The sequence below is a fragment of the Rana temporaria genome, chromosome 10 (assembly GCF_905171775.1).
Source record: "Rana temporaria chromosome 10, aRanTem1.1, whole genome shotgun sequence".
In the NCBI taxonomy this organism is placed as follows: domain Eukaryota; kingdom Metazoa; phylum Chordata; class Amphibia; order Anura; family Ranidae; genus Rana; species Rana temporaria.
In genome coordinates, this window is record NC_053498.1 from 45034607 (window position 1) to 45055142 (window position 20536).

A 20536-nucleotide genomic window follows, 5' to 3' on the forward strand; every position below is an offset into this window, starting at 1 on the left:
AAATAAACCTATTCCATGATAACCAAGTTTTGGAATGTTTGTCCTGTTTGTGTTGGGCAGTGAGCACCAAGTCCTCTAGTTTTGTAATTTCTTCCACTCTACGCAGCCACAGTCCGACTGAGGGGGGCATAGCTTGCTTCCATGTGACTGGAATGCAAGACTTTGCAGAATTGAGCAGATGTCTCACCACTGATTTCTTGTATGACCGTGTCGGGACCGTGGCGGCATGTAGCAAGAAGAGAGCGGGATCTTTCTGAATGGTATGACCCATGCATTTCTGGATGATATCCGTAATTGTCGTCCAAAAGTGTTGTAGTAGAGGGCAGGACCAGAAGATGTGGAAAAGTGACCCCCTCATACATCTGGCACCTCCAGCACCGATCCGAGGCAGTAGGGAAGAATCTATGTAGCCGCTGAGGTGTGTAATACCACCTCGTTAAAATCTTATAATTTGTTTCCTGAATTTTAGTGCAAATGGATGACTTCAGGGAGAAACTAATAATGTTTTGTTTTTGTAATGTTGTGAAGGTGCATTGTAGGTCCGTTTCCCATTTCTGTAGAAACACCAAAGTTGGTTGTTCCGCTGGGGTGTTGAGCAGGGAATATGTTTTGGAGAGTACCTGGGGTAGCGTACCCTCGTCCCTACAATACTCCTCCAGGGTCGTCAGGTTGCGTTTAAAGCGGGTCAGGTCAGGTATCGAGTGAATGAAGTGGTGTAGTCTGATTGCTTTCCAGAAAGGCATGAGAAAGCCCCCCGTCTCACTCGTCAGCGACCGGATCGAGGCCCAACGGTCCCCCTCCACATAATGTAATGCGTGGTCTTTACCCGCTGTCCACAGCGATTTGTACTCCAAGCGGTCTAGTCCAGGGGCGAATGCCGGGTTGCCCAAGATGGGGAATAAAGGGGACTGTTTTGAGGTTAGGGAGGTGGACTTAACTACTACCCAACCCACATGCAGCGTAGCGCCTATGATGGGATGCGTAGTCATGTCCGAGGGAAGCCGATCATAGCACCAGACTGCGCCCTTCAAAGGGATCCCAACCTGGGTGCGTTCTACTCAAACCCATAGGTTCGAGCAGGGGTGTCAAACTGGCGGCCCTCCAGCTGTTGCAAAACTACAAGTCCCATGAGGCATTGCAAGGCTAACAGTTACACGCATGACTCTCACAGGCAGACTTGTAGTTTCGGAACAGCTGGAGGGCCGCCAGTTTGACACCCCTGGTTTAGAGTGTTCGTGTCTGTTCCAATCTATAATCCTCCCTAAGTGTACTGCTTGGTAGTAGTTTTTCACGTTGGGGAGGGCCAACCCTCCATACTGTTTTGGTAATGTCAGGTAACGCTGGCGCAGCCGAGGTTTTGTCTTTGCCCATATAAACTTGGTGAACATCGAGTGGACTTTCCTAAAATATAGTGAAGGTATCCTAATTGGCAATGCCTGGAATAGATATAAGAACTTTGGGAGAATGCACATATTGATGAGGTTACACCTTCCAAGCCAAGAGTGTAGGCCCTTGCCTCATTCCTCAAGCATCCCTCTTGTCCTGGACAACAGTGGCGGGAAATTCAGTTCAAACGTTTGTGTCAGGTCACTAGGTATGCTGGTTCCTAAGTAAGTAAGATGGCTATCAGACTTAAAGTTAAAATTCGATTTCAGGGGAGTTAATTTGTCAGCCGTTATGTTAACCGTTATGTTAACGCCCATCGCTGTGGGTTTGTCGACGTTAATTCTTAGATTAGAAATGTTCCCATAATTTTGAAATTCCTTTATTGGATTTAGAAGGGACACGACTGGGTTAGTTAAGGAAAATAGGAGGTCATCCGCGTATGCAGAAATCTTATATTGGACCTGATCTATGGTAATTCCGGCTATATCCGGATTCTGGCGTATCCTACACAAAAAGGGCTCTAGCGCCAAGGCAAAAAGAAGGGGCGACAGGGGGCAGCCTTGTCTAGTACCATTTGAGATGTCGAAAGGGTCAGAGAGGACTCCATTAGCTTTGACTTGGACTGTCTGTATCGAGTAAATGTTGGAGATCCAGCGTAACATGTGCCCCCCCCCAGTCCGATGTGCCTAAGGACCGAGAGCATAAATTCCCAACTCCCCCGGTCGAAAGCTTTCTCAGCGTCTGTGCTGAGAAAAATGCATGGTGTTTTGGTCAGTGAGACCCTATGTATCAGATTTAATACCTTTGTGGTGTTGTCCCTAGCCTCTCGGGAGGGGACAAAACCCACTTGATCCAAGTGTACTAGACTCGTCATATGTTGGGACAGTCTGTTGGCTAGTATCTTGGTGAGAAGTTTCAGATCTATATTCATATAGCGATATGGGCCTATAGCTGCCACAGGCCGACGGGTCCTTCCCCTCTTTGGGTATGAGGGAGATATGGGCTCTCAAAGTATCCCTCTGAAGCCAGCCATCTCCTGTAAGATTGTTAAAGAGCTTGATCATGTACGGGCCGAGGACTGGTAAGAGGGTTTGGTAATATTGAAGGGTGAACCCGTCGGGGCCCGGCGCCTTACCTGGCTTCATACTTTTAATGGCGCTCTGTAACTCCATCAACGTGATGGGTTCTTCCAGAGTATCCCTACTTTCCTCCGAAAGTTTGGGAATATTGGACAATGTCAGGTAGTCCTTTACGGCAGAGTCACTGATCTGTTGTTTTGGGAGGTTGTATAGGGAGGAATAATATGCCCAGAATTCGCTGGTTATCTGGGTGGGCAGGACTTTCCTACGTCCCGACGAGATGATTTGGGGAATGTATACACGGAGTCTCTGTTGCCTAACTGCTCTGGCGAGGAGTTTCCCGCACTTGCTGCCCGATTCATAGGAGATTTTCCTACAAGATTGTAGTGCGGCTTTTGCCCTATAGTGTAGTAGGTCTACTGTCTGTCTGCGGAGGGTCAACCGTTCTGCTTCTAGCAATGGCGTCGGGTTTCTCTTGTGTGTCTTTTCTACGTCCTGTATCCTCTGTAGGAGGAGCAGTAATTGTTTTTCCCGTTCCCTTTTAATATGGGTCCCGTGCTTGATCAGGACCCCCCTAATCACAGACTTGTGGGCCTCCCATAGTATCCTCGGGTCGCAGTCATCAGTATCGTTGGTTAGAAAGTATTGGTTCAGTTCTCTTGTGACGTCCGTCAGGACTGTGGGGGACTCCAGAACTTCGCCTTAGACATTGCTGTCCGTGAAAAATATGTAGAAGAATACATATCGGCCTAAACTGAGGAAAAACATTTTTTTATATATATTTTTGGGGGATATTTATTATAGTAAAAAATATTGAATTTTTTTCAAAATTGTCGCTCTATTTTTGTTTATAGCACAACAAATAAAAACCTCAGAGGTGATCAAATACCACCAAAAGAAAGCTCTATTTGTGGGGAAAAAAGGACGCTAATTTTGTTTGGGGGCCTGGTCCTTTACCTGCATTTTGGTCCGGGGCTTAAGTGGTTAATATCATTCAAGAGCATGCGTCGTTTCTCAGTAACGTTTAACCCCTTGGCATTCAGCGGAAAAATAGTAACCTGGTCCATCACGCTTGTGTCAAATCAAAAAGTGACAAATCCAAAACAAAAAGGGAACTTGGGGTAGATAGAGTGGAAGAAGGGGTAAAAAGGAAAGGGCAAGAAAGGCCCAAGAATAGTAGAGTGGACAATCGGTACCCAAGACTGTCCTATCTAGAACAATTGCCAACAATTGTATGCAAGAATTTGCAGTGAAACACTCCAGTTAACACCGGGATGGTGCTTCGGCCTAATGGGGGTGAGATTGGACTATGACCAGGGGAGCTTACCCCAGCCCGCCCAACCCCCCACCCTAATATATAACTCGGGCATGTAACATAATACAAAATAAAACATAGCAACTTTTGGTTAAGCAAGCGAACCGCATCATATAGAAACCCCATATTCATTCAAACATAACCCCAGTGCAAAAACATATAACCAGTATATAACATGTCTGCCCCACGATCCTCTGTGGGATCCGTAACCCGCAACGCCCAGGGGTCCATCCCCAACCTGCAACCCAACAGCTGCAGTACATTATCTGAAGAACCAGCAACATTTACAATGTAGTCCCAGAAGATAGGTAGGGTTTTCCCCATCGGACACAGGACAGGGACATGTGCGAGCAGGAAGGGCAGCAACACAGGACCACCGCAATGTCCTCACGCCGGGGCCCAATACACCCCTGTTCCAGAGGACTCCACGGGGAAAGGGTCCATCTCAGGCTCTCAACGTCTCCTCCTCCCACCTCCCCAAAGTCCAACCACCACCCCCAGGATACCACCCACCCCAAGTGACAAATTTGTAATGTAACGGGAACTCTGGAGTAAAAAAAAAAGGGGGGGGGAGTGAGTGTTCAGGGGGGACCCCGTGAGGGGTGAGAGGCTTCATCCCAAAACAGGTCGTTCATGTGGTCCAACGGGTAGACAACAGAGAGGGGTGGGGGGTGCAGCAAAAAGCGCACTGGGTGTATAGTAGGAAAAAGTGCGGGTAGAAGATATAGAGTCTCACCACATCCGCTAGGCTTCCCTCGTGTCTTATGGCGAAGCGATGCGGGATCTACGCTGGCCTCTCTGCGGTCTCGGCGAACGGGGTCTCCGCTGATTTGCCCCACTCAGGCGGGGTGTGAATCTTGGAATCAATTGGAGCCAGTCTGGGACGTCCACCGGATCTGCTTCCAGGAAAGCAAACAATGCAGGGATTTCCGAGGGTAGGCGCAGGGTGAAGGACTGAGATTGTTTCTTAAAAGTCACCGCTATGGGGAAACCCCAGCGATAGCCAACGCCAGCGTGTTGGGCAATCTCCAGCACTGGTCTCAACTTTGCCCGCCATTGCAGGGTGGCTCTAGAGAGATCCGGCATGATCTGGATGGTAGCTCCGTCAAATTCCACATCCCTGACTTCCCACGCTTTCCGCAGTATGATCTCTTTGTGTGCATATTGATGGATCCGACAAATCACATCTCTCGGGCAGTTTGGACCGCGGTCCCAAAGCTCTATGGATCCGATCGAAAGACATATTGGCTGGGTAATCATTACCTGCTACATCTCTAAATATGGCTAGTGCTGTAGCAGCCAGGTCCTCAGCACCCGTAGCCTCAGGCAGTCCCTGGACCCTTAAATTGTTTCTCCTGCTGAGGTCCTCCATTTCTTCCAACTGGAGCTGCTGGGCCATCACTGACATAGCTTGGGCAGCCTGCGTGTCCTCCACCCTCTTCAGACGCTTTTCCAGGTCTGTCACTGTGGCTTCTCCTGCTCCCATGCGCTCTGTAAGGGCACTGATGTCCGTGCGCACCGCTGCTATATCTCTGTGGTGAGAAGCCTCTAGCCTGCTGGCCAAGGTTTCAAAGTTGGCTCTGGTCAGTATGGCCCTCAGCAGCGCCCTTAGCTCCGCGTCCGCATGCAGGGTAAGGGGGGTGTGATGCGGGGGGTCCTGTGAATCCTCCTGAAAGAGCACCGGTGTAGAGATATCACCGTCCGGAGCGCAGGGAGCCATGGATGGTGTGGGTGAGTCGCGCTGTGCTGTACTCGCATGTCCTCCAAGCCTCGTGTTGTCAGCCATCTTAGGAGCTGGGGATGAGTCCTGAGAGCCGGGGAAGAAATGGTAGATCGTTCCGGTCCTTTGCGCTGTGGGGGGCGGCTTTTTCGAGAGCTTGTTCTTTTTCCCTCTGCGTTTCCTAGCAGAGTACATGCCTCTATTTACTGTAATATCGCTGTAAATAGGGCAGGAATGGCTGGGTCAGGCCGGGAGCTCCTCAGCAGCACGTCTTCACACGGCCATGTCCAGACCACGCCCCTGGGATTTTACCTTACTGCATGTTTTTGGTGGACTTTAATACTCTTAAGAAAACATTTTTGGTTGGACTGGACTTTATGGCGTGTGGTATTTTAATGGAATGAAATGGATCAAGCTTGACTTTTGATCAGTTCCTGGAATTTAGGGCTGTTCTATTATACTTTCAATGCAGGAGCTCTTGTCTCCAAAGTCATCTGACCACGATCCAGTTGGACAATGCAACAGCAATAGCGTACATCAACCATCTGGGAGTTACCAGAACTCTTGCAGCTGAAGGAGAAGTGGGTCTGATTCTGGCCTTGTCCACTGTACACATCCCAGGCTTTTAAAATTGTCAAATAGGCTTCATCAGTCATCTGTCTATGAACTCTGGAGAATTGTCGCCAGGTGGGGAACACCAGAGATGGCCCTCGTGGCTTCCAAGCTCAACAAAAAGCTGAGCAGATTTGCAAATTCAGGGATGGCAGCGGATGTCCTGGTGACTCCATCAAATCAGTTCAACCTAATCTGTATCTTGCCTCCTATGAAACCTCTTCCCTGCCTACTCGGCCAGATCGAGATGGAGGCCATTCTGCTGATTCTCATCTGTGTTGCATCTGATTTTCAGATGTTTTGTTTTTATGTATATAATATACATGGAGATATGTGTATATGATTTGTATACATATATTTTCTTGTGACTTTCCCAGCCTTGCACTCACTCAGTCTTAGTCTTTTTGCGCAGGCTTTCTGCAAGTGGATACTTGTCCAACAGATGTCCTGGAGTGCTTATGCAAGATACCCTCTCTGCTATCATTGTTTATACAGGTGTTTTGGTCAACTATAAATATCTAGCTTAACTATTTGCTATATTTGACATCAGTGTAATGGGGCAGAAAAGGATATGCCCAGGTGGGATTGTCTTCTTAAAACTTTCCAAATAAAAGCAAAGAACAGAGATTGAGAGCAGGACTCTCTGTAATGACATAACACCAAGGAAGGTCTCTGCTAGAACCTGAAGATGCCTTTTTGCCCAATCTCCTGAAATCCCCTGGGGTCCTCATTGCCAAGGAGACCGTGATGTTTCTATAGGCGGAGCCAAGTAACCTTTTCATGTATTCTTATTGTATACAGACCATAGTTTTACTAGGAAGTAGGTAGCATTCCATTATAGGTATATCTGTCAGTCTTGTGTGGTATTCCTATCATTGTAATAGTTTTGTATGTGAAGCATTTTTGTATAGCAAAAGAACATTTGTACACTGCAGAGGTCTGAACTTCCTTGCTTATACCGCAAAGTAACATTAATAAATAGACGCAAGTGAGTGTGAATGTGAGGCTGGCATAGTCACAAGAAATGTATATAAATATACATCTCATATACACACATTTTATTCAATACATTTTTATTCAATACATTTTAGTCAATAATATAATCAAATCAAAAACACTGAAATTTGTCCAAACGAGGGTGCAATATTACTAGTCATATTGGTTCAGTAAACATCCCGGGTATGAAAAACGTTGAAACGTGGTACTGCACAAAGTCCGACGTCACAATCGGAACAATGGAACCTGATTTTCTTTCGGATTTTTTTTTTTCAATGTCATCTCGCTTTGAGCAACAAACCACACACATCCTTGTTGGTGCTGACTTTTTCTCAGTTGGTGGGATGTAGTTCATGAAGTGACAACAAGTCAGGCGTTCTGTGTTGACAACACCAGCAGCATGACGTCCAGCTCTATTCACAGCCATTGGTGTTTCGTGGTTCACGAAGATCAGTTTGGCAACTTCCCAAATAAAGTCAGATTGGATCATAGTCTATCACTACTTGTGGCTTCAAGATTTCATTCCCACCTTTTGTGTGTACCATAACAGCAGAGGTATTATGGACTGTACTTATTAGGCAACCCTTTTTTTGTCACGCCATTGCAGTGCCATCACTTTGCCTTTCTACCAGGCAACCATTTCTCCAGTCTTGAGCTTCCGTTTGCCAAACATTGGCGGCATTTCGCACTGGTTAGCACTAATGGTTCCATAGGCATCTGTTTTTTTTTTCTCCATAAGAATCTAAAAAAGTTCAGGAGATGTATAAAAGTTGTCGGTAGTTACACAATAGTCCTGATTTAGCAATAGCTCAATCAGTGAAAGAACGGAAGATGTTTCAGGCTTTTGGGATCTCGTTAATGGTGAGTCCTGAAATGTTTGGAGACCTCTCTTTGATACCTCTCTTGATGTTGCTCACATGCTCACCTACCCTTACATGAAGCGCACGAGAGGCCACATCCACATTCAAGCATGTAGACAACGCCCACTGTAGTACATGTAATCAACTGTTTGGGGTATTCAGTCTGTGTAACAGTGTAACAGAAAGATTTCCACTTTTTAACATTGGCTTTAGCATGCTTACAAGTCGCACAGTGACCGCAAGCATAAAAGCCTGACAAAAAATTTAAAAGTTTAGGTTGGTCCACCACTCCAGGGGCCAAACAGTCCCTCAGAGAAAGGGGCCTTCCTATAAATGAATTGAGGACGGTCAGGGAGGGCCGGGCCTAGAACCTTCAGAATTGGCCAGTGTTTGGCCACAATTCTCGAATTTCTTATGTTGGATATTGTTGTCCAACACCATTTTATAATTGCTAACCATTTCCTTATCCAAAGTCTGGGGTTCATCTGCTATAATAGTTTTCCTATCAATGGCCCTGACTTTCTCGATCTCCTGTGAAATAGAAGGTCGAGAATATCCCTTAGAGGTAAACCTAGTCGCCAACTCTTGCGACTATAACAGAAAGTCAGACTCAAGTGTGCAAAGTCTAACAAATTGTCCTCTAGGAATGTTACACAACCACAACTTGTGATGACAACTGTAACCATTCCGATCCGTTACTTTAAAATGATTTCTGGTAGAAAATGTAGATTCTCTTTTGAATATTTCTAGATCGAGAAATGTGACTTTCTCATGGGAAACAGTCCAAAAAAAGGATAATTATTCCTATTATTGTCATTAAGTCTGTTCATAAACTCCTGAAGACTGGACATGTCGCCCTCCCAAATCATTATCAAGTCATCGATATACCTTCTATAGCAAAGGAGCTGGGGTGCTCTCTCATGGAAGACCACATCCCGCTCCCAGCGGGCCATAAACAAATTGGCCACACTGGGAGCAAAACGGGCCCCCATAGCAATGCCGCAACGTTGCAAATAAAAATCTCTATCAAACCAAAAATAGTTCAAAAGACAGAATCTAAGACTCTTTAAGGGCTTATCTAGTGTGTCCCAAAAGGGACAAAACATGTCTGGTAGAGAGAAATTGCTGCTCACCCCGAAAGTGACTACAGAGAAATTTTAATTGGGTTTTTAGACAGCTCAAATAATGGGTTAGAATGCAATGTGTAAAAAAAGGTTTATTTGGGAATAACGCATACAACACAAGGGGGAGTGGGGAGTATCGTTAAGATATGAGTTGCGGTATTACAAAGGACATTTAAAATTCCATAATTTAGTTACAGCACACAACAGGTTAATATACAGCTTGATAATGGTAAACATTGCATATATAAAAAAGATTCTAACGCGTTTCGACCCTAAGGGTCTTCTTCAGAGGTTTTGGTTGTGACTGAAAATAAATTTACAACAGATTATTTAATAGTGTTGCGTATTTTTATCAAATGACCCCCCACCCCACCCTCGCCCCATCTATATTCGGGCACTTGTCAGAAAGAGGGAGGGGGGAGAAAAATAAACAAAATACATATGAAGATGGTATAAAAAGGGAAAATATTATTTAAAATCGATCTTTACCAAGTAGAGGAGTAAGGAACAGTCCAAGTCGAGCTTCATCGTCGCAACAGAGGAGGCCCAGCTGGTTCCCCAGAAGACGTTCCAACCTCCGAGTGCTCCTGCACGGACGTCCCAAGGGTGCTGGGTGATCATGTGTGACTCTACAAGGGGTCACCTGATCTAGGGTGACGCCCAACAAAGTGGTAGGCAGGGAGGGAGAGATCTGAGGGGGAAGTTTTTGGCCTGCAGTAAAATAATTGGAGGGCAATATTCAATTAGGTTTAGATTTATTAATGTGTATATGTGTGTATATATTCATAAAACACACCTGTATATTGGTTAGGATGACATAAATGACCAGCCCTGACAGATCCCAGGAGATTTAATGATATTATTTTAAAATTACATTCATTTTAATGTTAATATGTATGAGTACCGCATTGGGGAGATTGAATAATCATTCACTAGGGAGTAGGGAATGTGAAAAGAAGGGTGAAAGAGTGGGGACAAATGAAGTGGAGAAAGGGCTAGGGTAGTGAGAAATAAGTGAACATACGTGAAAAGAATGGAAATGACAAAACTGGAAAGACAAGAGTGAGGGTGGGGGTGACAGGCAGAAGAAAAACAGTGTGTGTGTGTGTGAGGGAAAGAAAAAGAAAGATGGTGGAAGTGAACGAGAGGGGAGGTGAGGAACAGAGGAGGAGGGGATGAGAGTGAAAGACGAACAATTAGATAAATGTAGGAAAAAAGCTGCAAATAAAGAAAAGGGTGAGAGGTGATGGGTGAGGGACAAATTGAAAATGTGTGTCACAAAAAACTTAAAAATAGAAAAGAGAAAGAAAAAAGAAGTGATGGATTGACAGTGGGTGAGTGGAGAATAGAAAGCACATAAAGAGGTGGAAAAGGAAAGAAAAGGGGAATGGGGGTGCATAGGGGGAAAAAAGGAGTGAAAGTGAGAATGAATAGAGAAAAACGTGGAAAGTGAATGAAATAAAAGTGAAAATGAAGAGGTGTGTGATGTGCTACAATAAAGGGGGTAGATGAGACAGGTGGAAAAATTGTATATGGGAAGAAAGAAGAAGAAAAGAGGTAAAGAAAATGAGGGAGAAGAAAGGGAAAGGGGGGCAAGCAACAAAAGGAGAGAAGTAAGGGAAAGGACAAACAGTGAAAACCTGAGAATACATGATTTCGGTCCAGGCTGGGTATAGGGAATGAGAAAAAGGGATTATAAAGTAGGTGAAAAGCAAGGGAGAGGAAACAGGGAAAGAAATGCTGGGGGTGAAAGGAAATGAAGGGGGGGGGGGGAGAAATGTTGTGGGGTGAGGGGAAGGGAGGATGCTGTGATAGTGAGGGGAGAAACAGACCTGAAAAGTGTGGTAAAAGAGACAAGTGAGAAGATTGTAAAAAGGTATTACCTTAATTATCACAAGGCAGTAAGAAATCCTTGGAATGTAGAATGGGGATTATATGAAGACCAAGTTTCAGTAAAAAGAAACACTGTAATTCAAAGATAGCACAATCCCATTCTGTAAATAATAGAAAGGGATTCAATGTAAAAGATTATCAGCAAACAGTAAATTCAAAATAGGGGTAATTTTGGTCCAAGCTTACCCTGAGGGATAGTGTCGGCTCTCCTGAAGACAGCAAAGTCCTCTGGGAGAGTGAACAATGGCTGGGAAATTTTATATCCCGTCCTAATTACTGGCCAAACGGAGGGAACGTCCCGCTCCCTTATCTCCCATATGATGGGGTAATCCCTCCCAACCAGCACACATGATCACCCAGCACCCTTGGGACGTCCGTGCAGGAGCACTCTGAGGTTGGAACGTCTCCTGGGGAACCAGCTGGGCCTCCTTTGTTGCGACGACGAAGCTTGATTTGGACTGTTCCTTACTCCTCTACTTGGTAAAGATCGATTTTAATAATCTTTTCCCTTTTTAGAACGCCATTTTTTCGTCTTCTTCCAATTGAGTGGTCTGTGATGCAAAACCGGATCTCACTGCCTTGATAGCATAGACATATTCCCCTTGGGAATGAGCCTTGCCTGCCTCCCAAACCACACCAAGGGAAGCTGAACATTCGTCGAATGTCCAGTATTCTGTAAGTTTGAATCCCACCACCTCTTGGATTTGAGTATTCTCTATCCAATGTGGCGCTAACCTCCTGCATCCGGGCTCATGGGAGGCACCAAGGGTCAAGCATAACTCCATCGGGGAGTGATCTGAAAGGCCTGCCAAGAGGTAAGAGGCCGCCCATCATGTGACAGAGTTGGAGCAGACCCAAACAACCAAACTATGCATGATCCCAATTTATGTGTAGCTAAGATATGCGACTAAGTCCTGTGCTCCCGATGCCTCCAACACCAAAGCTCTTGAAGACCAAGAGTGTCTGCCCATAGTTCCAGTTCAGGTTGGGCAGATCTAAGAGTGTTAGAAGTGTCTTTAGTAGGTGATACGTCGGGATCCCTCCGTGAGGCTATGTCGGTGGTTCAGACTTTTAAATCCTTTTCTGGTCTCCTAATTAATTGGACTAAGTCTGCAATTATGCTTCTGGATTTGGTGACCCCCACAGGGTCCTACGTTGCAGAACATCCCGGTGGCGACTAAATTCAAATATCTGGGTGTTTGGGTTACCCCTCAGCCACTTGACTATGTCGCTCTCAATCTTACTCCCTTGGTAGGCAGAATTAGAGACAAATCTAAAATATGGTCAAAATTGAAAATGTCCTTGGTCGGTAGAGTGAACCTTACAAAAATGGTGTTTATGCCTCAGCTATTATATATTCTACATATTACCTATGGTTGTCCCCCTCAGGATCTTTAGAATTATCAATTCCCTCCTCCGGGCGTTTCTCTGGCTCTACAAGCCTCCCAGAATTGAACTGGAACAGCTACAAAAACCGAAGGAGGCCGGAGGGCTTGCTCTCCCTAATCCTTGGTTGTACTACCTAGCAGCCCAATTGCAACACATTGCTCGGGCTATGGGTAAGGGTTTGGGTGATCCGGTAGTGGCTATAGCGCACCATGTGACGGGCATGGATAATATGGTAACTGGTCTCGAATCATTACAATGTGCCAAGTCGTAAAATATTTTTCCCTACGTATGCATTAATGCAGAAAATTTGGAACAAAACCCGTCAATTACAGAACATATAGGGTTTTACTGCACACAGCCCAATTTGGAACAACCATTACTATGAGGAGCTACTGCTTTTGACATGTGGTGAGTGATGGAGGAGATATGGGGTCACACATTTGGTGCATATCTTTTCCGGGGGCTTCATCTCCAGCTCTTATGCCATGCTGTTGTCGGCATTTCTGCCGGGTATTCACTCTAGGGTGGTGACCACATGGGAGAAAGATGTAGGCGTATTTGAGGAGGAACAGTGGGAGGAGGCGCTGCTAGCTGTACAAGGGTCCTCTCAATGTAGCTCAACGTTTGTCACAATTGTATATTGTCCTACGGGTACATTTTACGCCAGCTAGACTGTACAGAATGAGTCTGGTGGGAGATAATTGCCCTAGATGTGCCAGAGACCATGAATACCTCATTCATCTGATGCGGCGGTGCCCTAAGCTGCATTCATATTGGACGGGGGTTCTCAAAACCCTGAATGAGGTGTTTGTGGTTCAGATACCACAGAACCCTAAAGTGTGTATTTTGGGTATTATAGATGATCTGCCAATTGAGGACAATCCCAAAAAAGCCATTGGTAGGGCCCTTTTCCAGGCCCGCAAACTTATCCTTAGCCATTGGAAGGATGCGGAAGCCCTAGGCTGGGTAAATGGATAGCGCAGATGGGATTCACTCTCCGGGCAGAGAAATATATATACCAGCACAGGGGCTGGCGGGGGAGGTTTGAACTGTTATGGCCCCCCTGGTTAAATAGACCGGGGCTAGCCCCACTTGAATTGGTAATGGACAGGCTGCTTATTTAGAGAGTGGGGTGTAAAGGTATACAACCTGATCAATAGTCCCCCACAAATGGGGGAGGATGAGTATGCTCGGGGTTGGATCATTGTTTGCACTAGGATGGGTGGTGGAGTGTGAGAGACTACTGTTATTCTTTACTTATGGTATTGCAGTGCATTGTTGTTATTAATGGAGAGATTGTAGCACGCTATGGTTTTCTTTTACTTTTCTGTATTGTGTTATGAGAAAAAAAAGAAAAAATGTGTGTAATCCTGTATTTCTTTTACCATATGCTTCAATAAACATCCTTTTTTTGAAAAAAAAAAAAAAAAGAAGTGTCTTTAGTATGATCTAGGATGGCGACTATAATTTTGTAGACCTAGAGGGGAGCAAGTTTTGTGAAAATATACAGGATGGTGGGATCAAACGGAGGAGGGATATACACATTTACCATCGCCCAGTGTTTAGCATACATTTCAAGAATTAAAATAACATAGCGTCCCCCAGGATGAAGGAAAACCTGTTCCACCGAGCAAGGTAGTGACTTACTCAGTAGAATGGCCCCCCCTTGCATAGGAGGAGTATGTGGCATGAAACCCCTGTTTAACCCATGCCCTCTTGAGAGATAGGATCTTACTGCCTATAACAGAGATATGCAATTAGCGGACCTCCAGCTGTTGCAAAACTACAAATCCCATCATGCCTCAGCCTCTGGGTTCATGCTTATGGCTGTCAGAGTCTTGCTATGCCTAATGGGAATTGTAGTTCTGCAACATCTGGAGGTCCGCTAATTGCATATCCCTGGCCTATAAGATGAGTTTCTTGCAGAAACAGAACGTGACATTACAGAAATTACACTTTGCTACAATGTAAAGTAGTTGATGTACAGCTTGTTTAACAGTGTAAATTTTCTGTCCTCTCAAAATAACTCAACACACACCATAAATGTTTAAACTGCTGGCAACAAAAGTGAGTACACCCCTAAGTGAAAATGTCTAAATTGGGCCTAATTAGCCATTTTCCCTCCCCGGTGTGACTCATTAGTGCTACAAGGTCTCAGGTGTGAATGTGGAGCAGGTGTGCTAAATTTGGCGTTATCGCTCTTTCTCTCTTACTGGAAGTTCAACATGGCAATGGACCCTGAGGATCTGAAAAAAATAATTATTGTTCTACATAAAGATGGTCTAGGCTATAAGAAGATTTCCAAGACCCTGAAACTGAGCTGCAGCACAGTGACCAAGACCATTCAGCATTTTAACAGGACAGGTTCCACTCAGAACAGGCCTCGCCATGGTCGACCAAAGAAGTTGAGTGGACGTGCTCAGCATCATATTCAGAGGTTATCTTTGGGAAATAGACGTATGAGTGCTGCCAGCATTTCTGCAGAGGTTAAAGGGGGTGGAGGGTCAGTCTGTCAGTGCTCAGACCATAGGCCGCACACTGCATCAAATTGGTCCCAGAAGGAAGCCTTTTCTGATGATGCACAACAGATCCCGCAAACAGTTTGCTGAAGACAAGCAGACTACGGACATGGGATTACTGGAACAATGTCTCATGGTCTGGTGTGACCAAGATAAACTTATTTGGTTCAGATGGTGTCAAACGTGTGTGGCAGCAACCAGCTGAGCGATACAAAGACAATTGTGTCTTTCCTACAGTCAAGCATGGTGGTGGGGAGTGTCATGGTCTCGAGCTGCATAAGTGCTGTCAGCACTGGGGAGCTACAGTTCATTGAGGGAACCATGAATTCCAACATGTACTGTGTGACATACAGAAGCAGAGCATGATCCCCTCTCTTCAGAGACTGGGCCACAGCACAGTATTCCAACATAATGACCTCAAAAACGACCACTGCCTTGCTAAGGTAGCTGAGGGTAAAGGTGATGGACTGGCCAAGTATGTCTCTAGACCTCAACCCTATTGAGCATCTGTGCAGCAAAAAACAGAAAATCGCCCCTGGACTTTAAATAAGGTGAATGTGGTTAGCCAACAATTGAGAGTGAATGCAGTCTCAAAATGTATTAGTGGGAATGCTCAGTAGCATTCCCACTATTCGTTTTTTAGTGGGAAAGCTTCAGCAGTTCCACTATTGTTCGTTTTTTTATTTGTTCCAGTTTATTAGTGGGCATGCTCAGTAGCATTCCCACTATTGTTTTTTTTTTATTAATGGGAATGCTTCAGCAGTCCCACTATTTGTTTTTTTATTTATTAGTGGGAATGCTTCAGAAGTCACACTATTGTTGTTCGTTTTTTATTATTTATTCTTGACTAGAAATGCATTTCCTGCAGAAAATGCGCGGGAATGCTGAAAAGCTAACTGGATGAATAGCTTAAATCTGTAAGAAAAAGTTGGTGTGAGATTAGTTGGAAAAGTAGGAATGGTTTTAAAATAAACATGAATTTCATTAAAGTTTACCACTAATGTATGAAAGATGTGGAATATTTAACCACTTAAGCCCCGGACCAATATGCAGCCTAAAGACCCAAGGTGTTTTTACAGTTCGGGACTGCGTCGCTTTAACAGACAATTGCGCGGTCGTGCGACGTGGCTCCCAAACAAAATTGGCGTCCTTTTTTCCCCACAAATAGAGCTTTCTTTTGGTGGTATTTGATCACATCTGCGGTTTTTAGTTTTTGCCCTATAAACAAAAATAGAGCGACAATTTTGAAAAAAAAGCAATATTTTTTACTTTTTGCTGTAATAAATATCCCCCAAAAACATATATAAAAACATTTTTTTTCCTCAGTTTAGGCCGATACGTATTCTTCTACCTATTTTTAGTAAAAAAAAACGCAATAAGCGTTTATCGATTGGTTTGCGCAAAATTTATAGTGTTTACAAAATAGGGGATAGTTTTATTGCATTTTTTTTTTTTATTTTTTTTTTACTACTAATGGCGGCGATCAGCAATTTTTTTCGTGACTGCGACATTATGGCGGACACTTCGGACAATTTTGACACATTTTTGGGACCATTGTCATTTTCACAGCAAAAAATGCATTTAAATTGCATTCTTTATTGTGAAAATGACAGTTGCAGTTTGGGAGTTAACCACAGGTGGCGCTGTAGGAGTTAGGGTGCACCTAGTATGTGTTTACAACTGTTTGGGGGTGTGGCTGTAGGAATGACGTCATCGATCGTGTCTTCCCTATAAAGGGAATGACGCGATCGATGCGCCGCCATAGTGAAGGACGGGGAAGCCGTGTTTACACACGGCTCTCCCCGTTCTTCAGCTCCGGGGAGCGATCGCGACGGAGCGGCTATAAACAAATAGCCGCGCCGTGGTCCCGGATCGCTCCCCGAGCGGACCCGACCTCCGCATGTAGCGGGGGGGTCCCGATCAGACCCCCCACCCGCTAATAGGCGAGGACGTACGTGTACGCCCATGTGCCTGTACGTGCCATATTGTGGACGTATATGTACATGCGGGGGTCGGGAACTGGTTAAAGCTTTTTTGAAAAGCTTTTTGATCATTAATCCCCACACCTAATGAGTGAGAGACAGTGTGAGAGAACCCTTCAAACAAGCCTTAATCCAAAACCGTACATGCTATTGAAACAGCGTCTTCACCATTAGAGACACACAGCCTCTTATAATTTATGTTGATAAACTTAAAAAAAATGAGCATGTCATGAAGTGAAGTGGTTGAAGTACTCCAAGAATGTGATTTGTAGCTAACTTCAGATTTGCTTCTGTAGTTGGATACAGAAAACACCTATGCAGCTACAAAATGCTGGTGGGTCATGCTCATCAGTAGCTGCATTGGAAAACTTGAGTGAGCTGGTGATTCAGTTGCCAGTTACAACTCTAGTAATTGTAGCTACAAAATTGCTGTAGCTACTAGAAAATAACTTGTGCACCTTGGCCCTTAATTGAATAATGCTGACCCATGACGGTGTGCCTGCACATTAACCTGTCTTTTTTTTTTTTTTTTTTTTCATGGATAACTTGAGAAGTTTATTACAGGTCTCTTGATATAGCTGGATAAAAAGCATTGTTTCCTTTCAGGTGTTTGTTGCAACTGGTATGGGAATCTATCGTAAGCCAGTCACTGGAATGTGGGACTACCTGTGCGAAAAGGTGAGTGCATGTGCAAAGCATGTTGCATAGATGTTTGCCTTTTCTTCTTTGTTTTTATTGTAAGGTTTCATTGTGGGCTGCATCAGCATTATGATTGCCCTCAAAAAGGGCCGGTTGTAACATAAGATTAGATGTCCAGCGCATCCCCTCCCCTTACATTAGATGTTAAGAGCCACCCTACCATCAGAAGTTGAGTCCCCCCACTCTTCTTTGCATCACAGTGCACCCCCCTTTCGTTATGCTGCTGCTGGGAAGAAGCTGGATGCATTGCTTGAAAGCAGAAAGTAAAGGTCCGGATGAGGACCAGAGGGCGGCAGATGCTCTCCTGCAGCTACAGAAGAGGTGCGAGGGCCACATGAAATGGCCTGGAGGGCCGTATTCGCCCCACGGACCTTTTGTTTGACACTTGTGCTTTAGATCATCACATATTGGGTATAGTGCCACCTGCCATAGCAGGACACCAGGTACAACTAAAAAAAACAAGACAGCCCGAGAACGGCCCCTACTGATAGGCAAAACCCACCGCACTGTATTCAAGACTTTTTTCCTTCCACAGTGATATCAGCTTTCCACTTGAATGAAGACATTGTTACTTTGTCCCAAGTCGGTCCATCGTAAGGTGTTCTAAAATGCCACATCCGGGTTTTCTAGCTCATATTGCCTATGGTTGTAAATGCCCCACGTAAGGCTCTTGTACCTTTTTACTGCTACTATCTCTTGCTGGATCCAGCAAACTATTTTCTGAGCACCAGTAACCACCATTTCTGGTACTGGTGCATTCCATGAGAACAGTAAGTCAAACCCTAGACGGTGCAAATTTCTTTCCTGCACCACAGGTTCCCCCATAAACACAGTGCTGATAGGGGAATCCCTCCTACTTGGCTATTGTCTGTCCCTGGGGGGGCAGAGAAGACACCAGCCACTAGCGTCAATCGCAAGGGAATCTGGCAGGCTGGTTGTACCCAAGTTGTTTGATCGATCAACTTGGCAAATTTAGCCTGCCCGCACACGGTGAAACTCAGGCGGTTCCTGTTGGGTGTAAAAAAAAAAAATTAGGGGGCAGTTTGACTGGCCTGTATTTTCTTTAAGGAGGGCTAGTCTGGTTTTCTGTTGAATTTTTTCCTACCCTGTTGTGGTACTACTTTGGGATGTCCCAGTAGGTGATGCTATAAAGGAGAGCTGTATCCTTCAGTGTACAACATAGAAAAAGTATTTGTGGGCACAGTTGTTTCAGCTGGTCTCTACATAGCAATTGTTCAGATCAGTGTATCCTCAGCAGTAGCTTTGGTGCCAAAACTGGACCCCTCTGGACTGGAAATTGTAGAGTTAGCCTAGAATGTGACTTTGGAACGCTTACTGTTAGCCGCAGTGCACTTTCCGCATCCAGAGCCATGACACAGCCTCTGGTGTGTCTCCTTCTCTGAAGACTCATGTAGTGAGTAAGAGTGGTCAGGCTCAAGCACTGGGAGCTGGCTCACAAATGCAGGAAGATCCTGCCAGTAACAGGCGTGCCGGACTTGCTGGTGCGCGACCGCGGGCGCCAATGCGCATTCTCGAGCGTGCGTGCACGCCCACTAACACCAGGCGGTCTATTTAAACCAGACTGACACACTGGGACTTTGCTTTCTGCTCTACAGCATTACGTGTGTTCCTGATATCTGAAATCTGTTCTTGTGCTTTACCCGGCTTGCTCCTGACCATCCTCTCCATCTGCCTGCATTCGACCTCGGCCTGTCTGACTTCTCTTCTGCCTGCTCTTTTGGTCCCTCTACTGCCTGCCTGATAACCGGCTTGCCTGACCTTTCTGAGTTTTCTCGTCCAGTCTGCTGCATCGGTCTGCTGATCCAGCCTGTTCCAGGTTCCAGTCTGCTGTCCAGTTCCAGTCTGTTGCACCTGTCTGCTGATCCAGCCTATTTCAGGTTCCAGCCTGCTGTGCAGTTCCAGTCTGCTGCATCTGTCCGCTGATGCAGCCTGCTCCAGGTTCCAATGTGCTGTCCAGTTCCAGCCTGCTGTCTCCCTGCACAGAGCCTCCAGAACTCCAGACCAACCTCTTGCTGTTGATCCTGCCAGTCACTCGTGCCACTCCTGACTCCTGTGCCTCCTGTTCACTCTACCAGGGACCTCGAGTCAGAGCCAAAAGAGAGGCCCTCCTCAGCAGATCGGGCTCGTCCACTAGGTACGCGACACTGAGGGAATTGAGCTCTGACATCATGTGCACCTTTGTCCCGCCAATTCAACCTGGAGAAAGCATCATCTTTCTTTTGCTCTACCTGCTGCCTACAGTCACTTGGTCACCTCCGGCCACCTGCAACCCTCATAAGCACCAGCTGCTTGGGTAAGGCCTTGCCACAGGGATAGAGGTGTTCTGCTATGCGGTGGAACATGTCTTCTCAAAGACACACAGGGTAGTCCTACTGAATTGGGTGACCTCTGCACATACTCTTCTGGCCGGTGGTGGTTGGTGGTCCTCTTTTTGGGGGGGCAAACAATCCATCTGAGTTACACAACATGTACTGGGTTTGTGCCTGCAGCTCTGATTCACTTTATTCAATTTATTCTTCTCCTCAGTCTTCACGAGGGAATCAGGGGGGTTTCAGTTACCAAAACTGCAGAGATGTGTCATGAGGATAAACACAGGAAACGCCTCCATGGTTAACAGAGGACATAATTAAAATTAGACTTGGGAAACTTAACATTAATAAATCACCGGGACCAGATGGCTTGCACCCAAGGGTACTTAGGGAACTTAGTCAAGTAATTGCAAGACCATTGTTTTTTTTTTTGTTTTTTTACTTGTTAATACTAACAGCAAGTCAGACAAGGCGTGGTGTTCTCAGCAGACCCTGGGCTCTGTGCGAATGGCTCTGTAGAGGTGGTCACTCCGGTTTGAATGGTGGAACCAGTCTGGTCAGATATCTCCCTTCCGGAACAGGACCCCAAGTATATGAGGCCGATGGTGAATGGCCAGGCTCATGAATCAGCA

At 45.5% G+C, this 20536-nt stretch overlaps 1 protein-coding gene across 3 annotated transcripts in view; it reads left to right on the forward strand.

Moving 5' to 3' along the window:
- The window catches only part of LOC120916549 (polynucleotide kinase 3'-phosphatase), a 777425-nt gene that overhangs the window by 455339 nt on the left and 301550 nt on the right, over positions 1–20536 (forward strand). For all 3 annotated transcript variants that reach the window (XM_040327595.1, XM_040327596.1, XM_040327594.1), the window contains exon 8: positions 17482–17553. In XM_040327595.1, the coding sequence (XP_040183529.1) occupies positions 17482–17553 (72 nt within the window). The remainder of the gene's footprint in view (positions 1–17481; positions 17554–20536) is intronic.